The sequence below is a fragment of the Grampus griseus genome, assembly GCF_964374135.1.
Source record: "Grampus griseus genome assembly, chromosome: 9".
Lineage (NCBI taxonomy): Eukaryota > Metazoa > Chordata > Mammalia > Artiodactyla > Delphinidae > Grampus > Grampus griseus.
The window spans coordinates 44,411,420-44,425,736 of NC_139003.1; the positions used below are offsets into that span (position 1 = coordinate 44,411,420).

The following is a 14,317-nucleotide window of genomic DNA, read 5'->3' on the forward strand; positions in this document are numbered from 1 at the left end:
GAAAATTTAAGCAAAAACAACTCCTTCCTAATTATTGGGTTATTCCAAGTAAAAGTGAGTTTATATTATTTCATTATTTTGTATTTTTTGTCCTGCCTTGGATCTTTGGCCAACCAGGAAAATAGAATTGTTGCCCATATGGATTTTCATTCTGTAGCTCATCAGTTAAGAAATATTTGAGCTAGTAAGAGAAGTTTCTCATTTTCTCTAATATCTTTCTTCTCACCACCCCTTCCCCAAATTGTCTGCTGGAAGGTGCCAGGAAACCGCAATTTATATATATTTTCTCATTGGCATTTACTTGTTAAAAATATGGGAAAGGCCATAAAGCAATCAGTATATATAGCTTTGCAAATCTAGGTTTTAACATGGGTATCATGGAAATGAAATCACTGGGAGAAATGAGAAGAAATGTACAAGGGCCTTCCATTCTCAGCAGCATCTGAAGTAGTTCATACAAATGATTTAAGACAGATTCAGTGGAAGTTTCTAGCGATATCCAGTTTTGTTCAGTCGGCACCCCATATGCCAGTAAAAAACAAAACCAGAGGATCATTCAGATCCTCGATCATTTCACAGATATTTGTGGCATTTTATCTCAGTCCACTTTCCCACAAGTGAGCCGCATGTGACCTGAGCTCGTGAGAACATGTACTTAACTCCCTGAGTTTTGCTGTGCACTTTTTTTTTCTGAGCCTGTCCCCCAATCTCCTCTCCCTTGAGGGAACTGAAGCCTGAGAACCAACATTTCCAAAGCTATCTGTGCCTCCGCAGCAATAGTGACCTCAGTAAGGAAGGATGGAGACGGGATCTGATGGGATCTGGAGCAGAGTGAGTCATTATTGCCCAGAAACCCTGGAGAACATTGCGGACAGAACTGGACTTCTCACTGTGTGTGGGGAGCTCTTGCATATTCAACTTCCCAGACCAGAAAATCTTCTTGTGCTCAACTGGGAGGTATCTTGCTGTCAACTTAGAGACTAAGCACAAGTTTTGGTTTTTCTAAGCCCGCTCGTTTGAATATTAAGCCTATTTATAAACCTCATTATTGCAGCAACCATATGGCTCTTACTCAAAGATACTCACTTTAAAAAAGTGAAAGACTGCCAGGTGCTTCATGATTTAGCCTCAATGCTTAATTGACTCTCACTCACCCAGGCTATCAGGAATGATTCCCAAGTCATCTGTTTGACTTTGGAGTCTGTGAAACTTACATGTGATTGTGGGTATGCCCAGTACTTTGCAAACTGCTAGCCATCAAAAAGCAAACAAAGCTCTTTAAAAGCATCCTGCATCTGCCACACTGTTGTTTCTTTTTTGCTCTTTCCTTGCTGTCTCTACTCTGCCCTTAGGTCCAGGTGTACTGTGGCCAGAATCACTCCTTATGCTTGCTTAGTTTCCTCCCTTCTCTCGCAAACTGGGGCCAAGAGAGGTAAAATGAAGTGCAGGGTCTTGAAGTTCAAGGTGTAGATGACACAGCCATGGACAGCTTTGGGGAACCTTTTTAAGTATTGGGGGTCAATGCTCTTTGCTCTTTGATGATACTCCCGTCTCAGTAGCCACTTGTCAGAATGTGATCAGCTGGACATAAATGGACTGAAGCCTTCCAGGGGAGATTTTTCCAGCTTATCACTTCCCCTGTCCTGTACACATGCATGCACATATAACACGTACACACTATTTGATACTTCTTGGCAATCCACGATTTCATAGAAACATTCCAGAGTTAAACAGACGTGGATTTTCAGTGAAGACCAGGAGTCTTTTAATTTGCCTAACAGGTAAGTGGATGTGGTCAAGCAATAATTCTAGTTATAGCATGATATCTCTGTGCTGAGTTATAACTTCTAGAGGATGCTTAGGGATTCTGTGTAAGCAACTCACTGGGCTTCAGTTTTTAGGGAATTATCGATAAAAAGGCTTTTTCTTAAAGATAATTTGAGATATTTCTAAGGATTATCATGGTGTCCAGTTCCTAAATATCTAATTTTACTTTCTTTTTTTCCTGCTTTCTGAGCAACGACCCAGCTTTGACATTAGAGGAAAGGATGTGGGTCTGCTAGGCTAACAGGGATCACTGCTGGGTGGGTGTCAGAGTGTATATAGCCTGCAGGCTCCCTGGGGCGTGTGGGGAGCGAGAAGAGCTGGGCAGAGTTTCAGTTCCTCCTCTGCTTACTAGGACTGAGATTAGCACCTGCTTTCTTTGTGGCTCAAGTGTTCTAAGATGAGGAGAACTGAGAGTATTCAATTTTTCTACTTTAGAAAACAATCTTAAACTTCTTTTTAAAACTTTTTTAATTAATGAAAGACTTTTTTTCAAACAAAATTTGGAAACCTATGGAATTATAATACCATTATTACTTATGCAGTACTATTGTTATAAATACAGTAGCTGACTCGTTCTTGAACGTTTACTGGATGCCCAACACTGTGCTAAAACTTTACATTCATTATTACATTCAACTCTCACATCAACCTGTGAAGTGCATATTATTGTTACCCAAATTTTACAGATAAGGAAACTGGTGGCTGGGAAAGTGATGTAAGTTGCCAAAGGTTACATAGCTTATTGGACACAGTAAGTTGAAGAAGGGATCTAGCTTAGGTAAGTGATCCTACACACTGTACTGTAATGCCTCTCTTTAAAAAACAAATGAATAGACAAACAATGCCGTGTGTGTGTGTGTGTGTGTGTGTGTGTGTGTGTGTGTGTGTGTGTGTGAAGGGTAGAGGGCATTCCGGGGAACAGAGTTTGCAAAGTGCTCTAGGCTTTCATCCATGCGGTTTCCTCAGCCTGGCCTTGTGAAGATGGCCTGCCTTTTGCCTCAGTGTGCAGGTGTGCTCTCTCCATCTCCCACACTGCCGAGATACCAGAGCACGGCAGCTCCTGGTCATTCTCTGTGGTCTGAATTAGCTCAGTCTAGCTACATGAATCTTGAGACTTGTGATGTATTGTTATAAGTTTCAAAAAATTATAAATTTAAAGTAAGTTTGAGAAGCCAAAACAGAAGATTTAAAAACATTCCCTTTGTCTTTAAGGTTATGAATCAGGGGCAAATTCTGTTGAAGTTCTTAAAAACAAAAGGCCAAGAATAAACTAGGTTCTTTTCTAGCTCATTTCCTGCATTTGGACGGAAAGAGCCCAGTATGTTCTGTGGTTGGTTTTGTTTGTTTTTGTCGAGTGTCTAAATTTCCTCCAGGCATCCTTTGACTTCTTTGACTAATTTCCTCAATTTTCTTTGAGGGCTTCAGGGTTTGCTTTCTGTCTCAACCAGTTCAAGGTTCTGTATCCTTAGAAAAGTTACTTAACCTCTCTGAGCCTCATTGCCATCAAGTATAAAGTGAGGTAAACCTCCTAGGGTCTGTAGCAGGTCAAAGTGAGTTAATTTATGTAACAGACATGGAACAGAGGAGATGCTCAACAATTGTGAGCCTCCTCTCCAGCTTCCCCCCGCCAGCCTTCTCTCATTGCATTCCTTCTGTGTGTAGAAAACCATGACTGTGGTAGATGGCCTCACTGCTTGTAGTAACTCATCACTAAACAGAAAAAAAATGAGTAGAAAGAAAGCATTTTGATCAGTGTCTTGGTGAATTCACTCATTCACGCAACAGCACTGTATTGAACAGCTGTCATTTGTCAAGCACCATGTTAGGCAAGGGAGAAATACTAGCAGATAGTGGACAAGCTATCGATCTTGCCATCAGCATAACAGATGAGCTCTGGCCACCATGGAACACACAAAAGAGATGATCCAGTTTGGGAGGCCCTAGAAGGTTTTCGGGAGAAAGTGATGACTCAGCTGAAAGCTGAAGGATAAGTAGGACTCAAGCCTCACCATCTTGCCCAGTCAAGATGATCTGTGAGTAGGATCTTGAGTAGAGTAGTTTCTATGGATCTGTATTTTCTCTTGTGCTTTAAGTGCTGACCTTCCAGCTCCAGTGTAAGATGACACTTTGGGTTGGGTGTCTTTGGACATGGGGGCTGTCTGTCTAAATGGGACAAGATGGGAAGGGAGAACTTCAGAATCTGTGAAGTCAGGAATGCATCTGTGAAGGTGGGGAGTGAATGTTGGGAAGGTGAGTTGGGCTGAAAATAAGGTTTTTTGGTCTCTCTTTTTTGGGTCTACCAAATGCACAACCCATGTTTTGATATGTGTGGGTGGCAGCTACAAATGATGTATTTACTTTGCCCACAGACATTTGTTGTGTACGAACCATGTGCCCGTCGATGTGCATGCCCTTGGGATAGATACAGAGACCCATATGACAGGACCCCTGAGCTCAAGAAACTCAAAACAAGGCGAAAGGGTCCTAAACCTTTTAGAATTCCCCTTACATGGCATGCATGGTACCTGGCAAATTCAGTGCATTGTGTTCTCTGAGATCATTCCTCCCATTTTATAGATGTGGAAGCTAAAGCTTGCTTTAGTGTAGAGCTTGTCTGAGTCTCACAGCTAGAGAGGGAGAAGTTGGATTTTGAACCAGGTTTATCACATTCCAGAACCCTATTGTCTTTCCACAAGGCAATGCAACAGGTGACCCCTTCTCTCAGGTGTCATCTTTTAAAAAAAAGTATACATTTTATTACATTTCTTGATTAGCTCAGTACTTTTCAGCCTTAGAACCTGCTCTCTGCCTCTGAATCTGTCTGGGCTGAGCTGGGCTGGTTTGAGGTCGTTAGGCACGCCCTTCTTACCTGCTTGCCCACGTACTTACGTATTCCTCCTTGTTGAACTCCTGCCCATCAATCAAAGCTACAAAGCTTCCTGAGCCACCCCTTGTCTTGGTTGTTATACTATAACACTTTTGGTAACATGTATTAATTTCCTTTTTTAGGATTCAGATTCTTTCAGAGAGTAGATCTTAGTAGAGTTATTATGAGTATTAGTGATGTATGTTAAGTGCTTGTTATAGTAGGTGCTGAAATTGGAAGCTATTCTTATTTTTGTTCATTTTGATGCACTCAGCGTTCCCAGCAGTGCCTTTTTTTTTTTTTTTTTGATACGCAGGCCTTTCACTGTTGTGGCCTCTCCCGTTGCAGAGCACAGGCTCCGGACGTGCAGGCTCAGCAGCCATGGCTCACGGGCCCAGCCGCTCCGCGGCATGTGGGATCTTCCTGTACCGGGGCACGAACCCGCGTCCCCTACATCGGCAGGCGGACTCTCAACCACTGCGCCACCAGGGAAGCCCCCAGCAGTGCCTTTTTATGATCCTTGGCAAATGTTGGCAGAATTCTGTGGAAGCCAATAGCAAAGGTTGTCTTCTTCTGGCCTCTGAAGACACACTCTGTTGACAGAACTAGTTGAGTTTCTGGGTGGGAACCAGGGGCATCCATCTGCCCCAACTGCCCCCTTACCTTTGGCCCTTGCACACTCTCACTGGGTTATTTTCCAGTCTTGCCAGAGACTCCCGAGCCCGGTTCATTAGACAGCAGTTCTAACGAGGGCCAAGGGCATGGGTCACACCCACAGCTCACTGTGGTCTGTGCCTGTGGATGAAACCTCTGCCTTTGCTACTGCCTAGAGCGTGCGAGCTGTCACTGCTGGGGTGGGGGGGTGGTCCAGGATGGTCAGTGCACACCCATCACAGCTTTTGGAGGGAGTGCAAAACACTGTTTTAAGCTGTGGGATACAGTGGGGCAGCATACAAAGAATCTGCCTTTGGGGAGCTGACATTCAGGTGGGTTATCTCATTTATTTCTCACCACAAGGTCTTGAAAGAGGTGCTCTGATTATTCCCACTTTACAGATAAAGAAAGTGAGGCTCAGAGGGGTTGAATCTCTGGTCCAACACTGTAGAGCTGAGTGCCACAGCCAAGATCGGAACACAGGTAGTTTGCTCTCAAGCCCAAGCCCTAACCCATCTGTTAGTTGACCTTCCTCCCTACATATATGATGTAATTCAAACATGTAAATATCTCTGTATATTCTTCCTATAGATGTATATATCTGTATATGTGACTGTATATGAGTATTTTATAAATTTTTATAATTATTCTAATTATAATCATAAGGCTCATTTAAAATAGAAAATATAGAAAATTCATACAAGTACAAATAAAAGTCATGATTCATTAACCTACTACCCTGGGCTCATGATTATCACTCTGATGGTTTTCCTTATAGATAAATAGGTATCAGTACCTCTCAGGTCAAGATCACATTGTGGGTTCAGTGCCGTATGCTGTTTACTTCACTTAACATGTCACACTGCCATGTATGTTTTCATTTAAACAGAGATGTCACAGGTCATAGGGATTCTGAATTTGAAACATCTGTGCCTTTTTGTAAAGCATGTGTGACATGTAGCTCTATTAGCAAATCAGTAGCTTGGCTTCCTGGTGCAGTGACTGTAATGGGAACGTCGGTGTGGAACCAAGGACAGCTGCATTGCCCTTCCCGGAGATGCTACCGGGAGATACGTTTTCCTCTCCCAGCACTTCCTTTCCTTTAATCCTCTCCATTGAAGAGTCTTTTAAAACTCTTTTGAGGGTCTTCAGAGCCTACAAAAGCTGACACAAATGTGAAAAACGTTGGGATACACTGGAAAATAAACTTTTATGGCCATTTCCTCCTCGAAGGCCACTGTGACCCAGGTGAGATTACCAGGGCCGATGTGACCTCCATTTGATAGATTAAGAAGCCCTGCACCCAGTAGATTTGCCCAAGGCTAAGTGAGGACTCTAAATTGCAGAGGTGGAGTAGAACTCCAGCTACTTGTGCTTCCTGGGGACGTGTTCTTCCAGGGGCCTGAGCCCACAGCTTAGCCAGTAGCAAGTTCCTGATTCTGCTCTCACTATTTTGCTTCTAGACTTTCTCATTGTCCCTTTTCTCACATCTTCCTTCTCTGAAGACCTTATGTCTGGTCTTATGGTTTAGTTGCATGATTACACATTTACATTTTAAAAGGCAGGTCTTTAAAGGGACTTCGGTGCTAGCTGATGGGGATGATAATAACAGTAATGACAGTACAAATAGCTAAGAGTTGTGGACCATTTACTATGTGCCAGATACAAGACACGCTTCACAGCCTCTGCCCACTTACTCCTCAACAACTCCATGAACCTGGTGAATGAAGGGCTGATATTTGAACCTGGATCTTGCTATCTTTAAGGTCTGATCTCAACCAAGATGCTACAGTGCTCTCAGAGGGGAAAGAGCAGAATATCGGGGGCAGAGCCATTGAGCTCTTGGGATGCTATGTGTAGCTGATAAGACTACGATTCTCTGCATCCAACCGCAATGTAACACAATAATCCACAACTTTTAAGTGGGTTTTGAGACCCACAAGCCTCACAGAGAGAACTTTCTACAAAGTGTTCACCTCTGCGTCCATCCCCGCTGAAGCTATCTTTTTCTAACCTACCACCTGCCGCAGACTCTTTTCTGATGTGTGTTTATGCTTCTTTTCCCACAGGAGGAAATATAAGAAAACGTCCCAGAGGTAAGAGCGTCCCTCTGAGAAAGGGGAACTGGTTGGTTGACTCCTTTGTGTCACAGCTCTTCGCAAGTCTGGCTCATGGTGGACGTTCATTGTAATAAACAGTCTCTCAGTTCCTTCTCAGCGAGTTGCCTGCTTTATCTTCGAGTCACTACTGTTTCTGTAATTAAAAATTGATTGCATGCATTTAGTGTGGCACAGTAAGTGTACACCTTCGCATGAGAGTGGATCCCGTGGCTTAAAAAGCTTGTTACTGCTAAGTTATCTAGCGATTTTATCAAAACCTTTGACCAGAGTGGGGCTGGGCTGAGGGCATGTGTAAAGGATTATAGGTGGAGCAGAAAAGGTTTGCAAATGCACGTTTGGTGTTTGGATTCTCCTTTGCCTGATTGGCTGACAAAATGCTATTGAGCTCAAAACATAGATACAAATTCCTTTAAGGGAAGTCTTTTGATTTAACCATGGAATGGGTAATTTAAAGTAGAATATCATCTGTCTTCACCCTCCATTACTCTGTTTTATTGAGAAGAGTTTGGAAAGCACATTCCAAAGAAATAGAGTTGCTTAGACCTTCTGTTCGCCAAGCAGCAGAAGACTACGGCTCAGTCTAAAAGCCTAGTGTCTGCTTTTCATGGATTGACTTTGGTATTATGGCTTTAAACAGATTATATGAGATCAAAAATTGCTGTTGCAATTAAAATCTTCCAGTAGGTTTCAACAATGGTACTTTCAGTGACGACTTTAATCTGACCTCTCCTAGTGGGTCTCATCTCATCGTAGAGGCTCCTATGTCCTATGGTTTCCAAATAAAGTCAGTAATCCAAAGTAGTGGTGTCATCATTTGATGTGCAGTGTGGAGGTGCACAAATCATTGAGAGAAAATGAACTAAAACTTTAAAAGCTTCCTAGACGTTGCTATACTTTTCTAAATATAGTGAGCTTATACAGATGGCTGAATAATTCTGTCTTGTTCAGGTTCATCAGGCTCATGGTAGTAATTGCATGTGAACCACTGAGCAGGGCGTAAATTAATCACTCAGATTAGAGGGCATAGTAGTCTTTAGTAGTAAAAGGTAATTTATCATTTTCACGTGTAGTTAACTTGAGGTATGACATGTTTCAAAGTTGCCTCAATCTTATTTTAAGGGGAGATAAATAGACAGGTAAGAGGGAGTTTCTCAAGAGAACTGCTCAAACCTGTCAGGTTTCAAATTACTGTGTCAATTTTTTGGGAAAGCATATTTTTGCATATCTGATGTGAAAGCTGTTGCATTTTTATGTCGATGTAAAAAAAAACTGGTTTGTATCAGCTTTATTGAAGTCTTAAAAGTGCAAATGAATAGAGGCTTGGTGTGAGCTCTTCTGCTTTTAATCACATGCATATTCTCATGTGAAATATTCCATGTCTACTAATTTATCATTGAGTAACAAACCATCCCCACACTTATGGCTTAGAACAAGGGTTTTACTTTGCTCATGATTTTATAGGTCAGGAATTCAGGAAGGACTTGTCTGGGTGGTTTGGATCTGACCCACCTGGTGTCAGCTGGGGCTGATGTGGATGGAGGATCCATTTCCAAGATCGATTCTTCACTTGCGCGTGGGGAGCTTCGGTGCTCCTTCTTTCTTTCTCTCTCTCCACATGGCTTTCATCCTCCAGAACGTCTCCAAGAGTTTGGGCTTCTACTGCATGGTGGTCTCAGGGGTGTTGCACTCTTAGCTGGCTTCCTAGGCCACGTGTTCCAAGAGAAAAGGAGTGGAAGGTGCTAGTCTCCCTGAAACTGGCTTAATGTTACTTCTTCTGTATCTTATTGGTCAAGCTATTGCAGAATCCACCCAGAGTCATGAGAAGGGGATATAGATTACATCTCTTGATGGAAGGGTATTAAAGAATTTGAGGCCATTTTCATGTATCAAACCTTCAACCTTTATCAGAATGATCTTGCTTGAGACCTTTTCCAGGGATCTGTAAATTTGGAGCGTGTGGATACCTCATTTGATGAATGGTGGACACTTTTAAATACATCTTGATACCCCGTCAGATGCTGGTCTGTTTGAATATATGCTTGTCTATTGGATGATTCATTTGGACTGGGAATAGCTGTGGTTCCTTTTTCATGTTAAGGACAGGTGTACTAGTGTGGACTCAACTGGTTAGTTGAATTCTAAGTGCAGTTATTTGGATTCAGTCAATAATTAGTCAGGTAAAGCTGGTGGCTTCATGTAGGAAAACTAAATGACACAAATGCTACATTAAAAAGCGTTAGGTCTTGTAGGTTTGCTTTGGACATAAGGGGAAAAACAGCCCAGGATACAAAAATAATCTACCTTTGTTTAAACTTTTCTTGCTAAGTTTCATTTCGTTTTACTCATGTATTTATTTACCTTCTAAAGCCATGTTAAAGAAAAAAAAAATTGACTAGCTTTCAAAATCATCATTATCCCACTACAACTCAACTGAGGTAGATATATTTCTTTAAATATTTCATAAAGTACTAGGCAGATTTTAGTAACCCACAAGAATATTTTTTTTAACATCTTTATTAGAGTATAATTGCTTTACAATGGTGTGTTAGTTTCTGCTGTATAACAAAGCGAATCAGTTATACATATACATATATCCCCATATCTCTTCCCTCTTGCGTCTCCTTCCCTCCCACCCTCCCTATCCCACCCCTCTAGGTGGTCACAGAGCACGGAGCTGATCTCCCTGTGCTATGCGGCTGCTTCCCACTAGCTATCTGTTTTACATTTGGTAGTGTATATATGTCCATGCCACTCTCTCACTTTGTCCCAGCTTACCCTTCCCCCTCCCTGTGTCCTCAAGTCCATTCTCTAGTAGGTCTGTGTCTTTATTCCCATCCACAAGAATATTTTGATGATAGTGATTCTACTAAGTCTCACTTTTAGTGTTAAGGGAAATGTACTCATGTCTTTCAAGACCAGAATTTCAACAGAAAGAGTGATGTTATAAGTACTCTTTACTGGGTTAGCAAGGGCACCTGTAGGTAGGAGGTAAGCTTCTCCCTGCACAACTTTATTAGATTGGGCTTTAAATAAACACAATTAAGGGGAACCATCCTTTTGCTTTCTGAATGGGGCTTGTCCACGAAGGCCAATCATTTCAAGAGATTTGCTGAAGTGGTGAAATGGTAATTTGAAAGCTAGAGGGGATTACACCGGAAACCTGCTTCCCCATAAAATTCTCATCAGGTTGTTTTCAGTACAGCTGCAGCTTCAAGTTATCAGGTCTGGCTCTGAGAAGTTTGTATCTTTGAGAAAGCATGCCAGACCATGTACAAAATAATCACAAATATCTATAAATAATCTAATATTTCGGGGCTGCCCCTGAAGAAAAGAATTTCTATGAGGGATGATGTTATAAGCTGAGTCTATATTAGAAGAGCTTCCAACACACACATGCACACACACTCACTCCCTGTTTCAATGTGCTAGGGAATCTGTGAATGGTCAGCACAATTAGAGGCAGATGTACCAATAAAGACATAGCCACAAACCTGAGGGACCTCCACAGACAATTGTTCTGTTTTCATATGTGTGGGCATGGAAATACTTTGGTCAGGATGGCCAGGGGTTGGAGTTTTAAGGCCACCAGATAGCAAAACTCTCAGTGGCATGAAGGTTTTTGTTGATTTGTTTGTTACTGACCCTAGCTTTGTTAAGATCATTTAAGTAGAAGTTCTGGTTCTGACTCTATCTGATTTACTCATTTTATAAATCTAGACATTTCTGTGAACAGTTAACTTTAGCCAAAGTTGTCTCTCTTTTTGTTGATAATCATATTAGATTGATAGTCACATGCATAGCACTTTACAAAAATCTCCGATTTTAACAAAAGTTTACTGAATACTTACTGTTGCCATACACTGAAATAAATACCGGAAATAAAAAGATACATAAAAAATAGCCTCTGTGAGGGGGTACACAGGCTTGTAGGTGTGACTGTGAAAAAATTATAATAAAATTTGGTAAGTACTATAATAGGTGTAAATACTGAATGTCACTGGGAACAATTAGATCTTTGGGGAGGATTCTTACATTATCGCATGCTCTTCTTTCACTAGATCACAAAAGAGAGCTGACAGTATTTTTTATTATTCATGGTGCTTGAACGTATGGGCGTATTAAAGTCTAATGGGATAGTTGAGAATTTCTTTTCTTCATGTTTTCAGTTATTTTAAACATGTATGTTTTGCTGATTCTTTAGACTTTTTCTCAAAGGGGCAAATGGCTCAAAAATATTCTGGACATTAGGAGGAAGACAGCCCAGGATACAAACGTGTGGAAGTAATTGACAAAGTGCGTCTTGCACATGTAGATAACAGAATGGCCTCTATCTGTTGCAAGGCATAACAAGGAGTTATTTTTTTCCCTCAAGTGTCTAATGCCTTCTTTTACTTGGATTTTTATGTGGCTCAGTAATCACACTTGATAAGCCCAATAATTGATTAAATCCAGCAAATGATTTCTTTAGTCAGGTCTGCCCATGTCGTCCTTCATGAATCAGCATACTTAATGAGTCATCAGCAGAACCTCCACCTTTGCTGTTAATAATAGATTGTCTTGTGTGGGCGGGGATGGGTAGGAAGGTGAGTGGATATCACCCTTTGGCAAGACTGCCTTCCAAGCACTCGTATTCTTGTGTTAGCAGGTGCATCTTTTGCTGAACTGTGTCCCGTTTCATTCCGGACGTATTAAGACTCATTGGTGAATCCTGAAGCTCTTTTGGCGTCACTGACATAGACTCGGTGGATGTTGTCCCCTACCTTTGTGGTAAAAAAAGACAGTCAGATAACTTGTGGGGGAAGTTGAAGGGGTGATAGGGTATATCAACGCACATATTTGTGCGTGCTTATGGATAACCGATCTTACACACTACTACTTACTCAGTAGTATTGACATTTAGAGCCCAAGTATTAGTGGTGAAATCAGGGACAAGAGGATCTTCTAAGAAATAAAGTCCTTTAAAAAATATTTTCCTATATGTATTTGCGATGACTAAAATTCTCAAAGTAGTAGGAATGTGTGCATCAGCTATGAGAATATGTCCAGTTTACATTCCAAGTTTGCCAGCTGAGTCAGGTTGACTTTACAATGAATGGTGGCAGACAGAATGCTAGAGAAAGGAGCAAAGTGGTCTGGTTAGGGCACAAATCACAGATGGACACTGAGAATTAGCCACAAAGGCTAATGCCCAAGGGAGTTAACATGGGAAATGGCCTACAAGTACTGTGATTTCAGGTGAAACAGCCAGGGGAGAAAGGAGGGTGATGGAGGGTCCACATAGATCGTTTGGTCAGATTTCAAAGTATCAGGCAACTGCCACTCATCATCCCTCACTCACTCATTCGCCTTCTTAATAGATCAGCAGGAGTCTGGGCAGCACAGGTGCAGGGATCTAGACTCAGAGTCTGTGTAGCAGGGGTTGGGAACGAGGTATGGCGAGAGGGTGCTCTCTCCCTCAGAGGTAGAGTAAGTAGCTCCGGCACTGAGTCTGGGTAGTATATTTAGACACTAGTAACAGGAATGACCTTGGCATCGAGCTGTCATTTTCTGAATCAGGCGGATTGTCTAGGCACAATTCAATCTTCTTTTCTCTTCCATCTTCAGGTCTGATGATTACTACGATTCTCCCACTCACCCAGGATCAACACTTTTGAGTCCTTTTATATGAGCTGTTGTGTGTGTTTCTTCAACTTTTCCTTTTTGTTCTCCCCTTTCACCTGTGATACGTGGGTCTCTAACAGGTGGTGGGCTTTTCCTCCACACTATTTTCATACTCATCATCTCGGTCCAGTCTCATTATCCATCTCTTAGGGTCTTGAATAGCCTCCTAACCACTCTTGGTCTTCTGGTTTCTTCATCTCCGTTCTGCTTACCCATGTCTGATTCCTTTTTCCACAGTGTCGCTGATGGTGTCACATCTGTTTAGAAAAAAGCAACAGTAACTCAACAGCAACAAACCTCCACTGGCTTCCTTTCAGCTAGTAAAGACTATCTTCTTGTCTGGGATTTTAAGGGTTTCTTCATCTACCTCCATCTCAATTTTCCTGTTTGTCTCTGTTATGCTCTTTCATTCACCCTGAGTTCTAGTCAAGCTCAACTCCTTGCTGACGGTCATATTTGCCTTGTGTTTTCTATCATCCCTTCTTCATTAACAGTCTTTCCTTACATTTAGGTCTTTAATCCATTTTGAGTTTATTTTTGTGTATGGTGTTAGGAAGTGTTCTAATTTCATTCTTTTACATGTAGCTGTCGGGTTTTCCCAGCACCACTTATTGAAGAGCCTGTCTTCTTTTTTTTTTTTGAATTTTATTTTATTTTTAATATAGCAGGTTCTTATTAGTTATCTATTTTATACATATTAGTTATATATGTCAATCCCAATCTCCCAATTCATCCCACCACCACCACCCACTCCCCACTTTCCCCCTTTGGTGTCCATACGAATTTTGTTTGTTTGTTTGTTTGTTTTTGTGCGGTACGTGGGCCCCCCACCGCCGCGGCCCCTCCCGTTGCGGAGCACAGGCTCCGGACGCCCAGGCCCAGCGGCCATGGCCCACGGGCCCAGCCGCTCCGAGGCACGTGGGATCTTCCTGGACCGGGGCACGAACCCGTGTCCCCCGCATCGGTAGGTGGACTCTCAACCACTGTGCCACCAGGGAAGCCCTGTCCATACGTTTATTCTCTACATCTGTGTCTCTATTTCTGCCTTGCAAACTGGTTCATCTGTACCATTTTTCTAGATTCCACATATATGTGTTAATATACAATATTTGTTTTTCTCTTTCTGGCTTACTTCACTCTGTATGACAGTCTCTAGGTCCATCCACGTCTCTATAAATGACCCAATTTT

The 14,317-nt window shown here is 42.0% G+C and overlaps 1 protein-coding gene across 2 annotated transcripts in view; it reads left to right on the forward strand.

The window, feature by feature from the left end:
- Window positions 1-14,317, forward strand: part of PDE1C (phosphodiesterase 1C) — a gene marked incomplete at both ends in the record, with an annotated part of 550,586 nt that overhangs the window by 294,402 nt on the left and 241,867 nt on the right. Inside the window, one exon of one of the 2 annotated variants that reach the window (XM_082661640.1) lies at window positions 7,417-7,443. The exons of the other annotated variant lie outside the window; for it this stretch is intronic. Coding sequence (XP_082517766.1) covers window positions 7,417-7,443 — 27 coding nt within the window. The remainder of the gene's footprint in view (window positions 1-7,416; window positions 7,444-14,317) is intronic. 2 annotated transcript variants of the gene reach the window in all.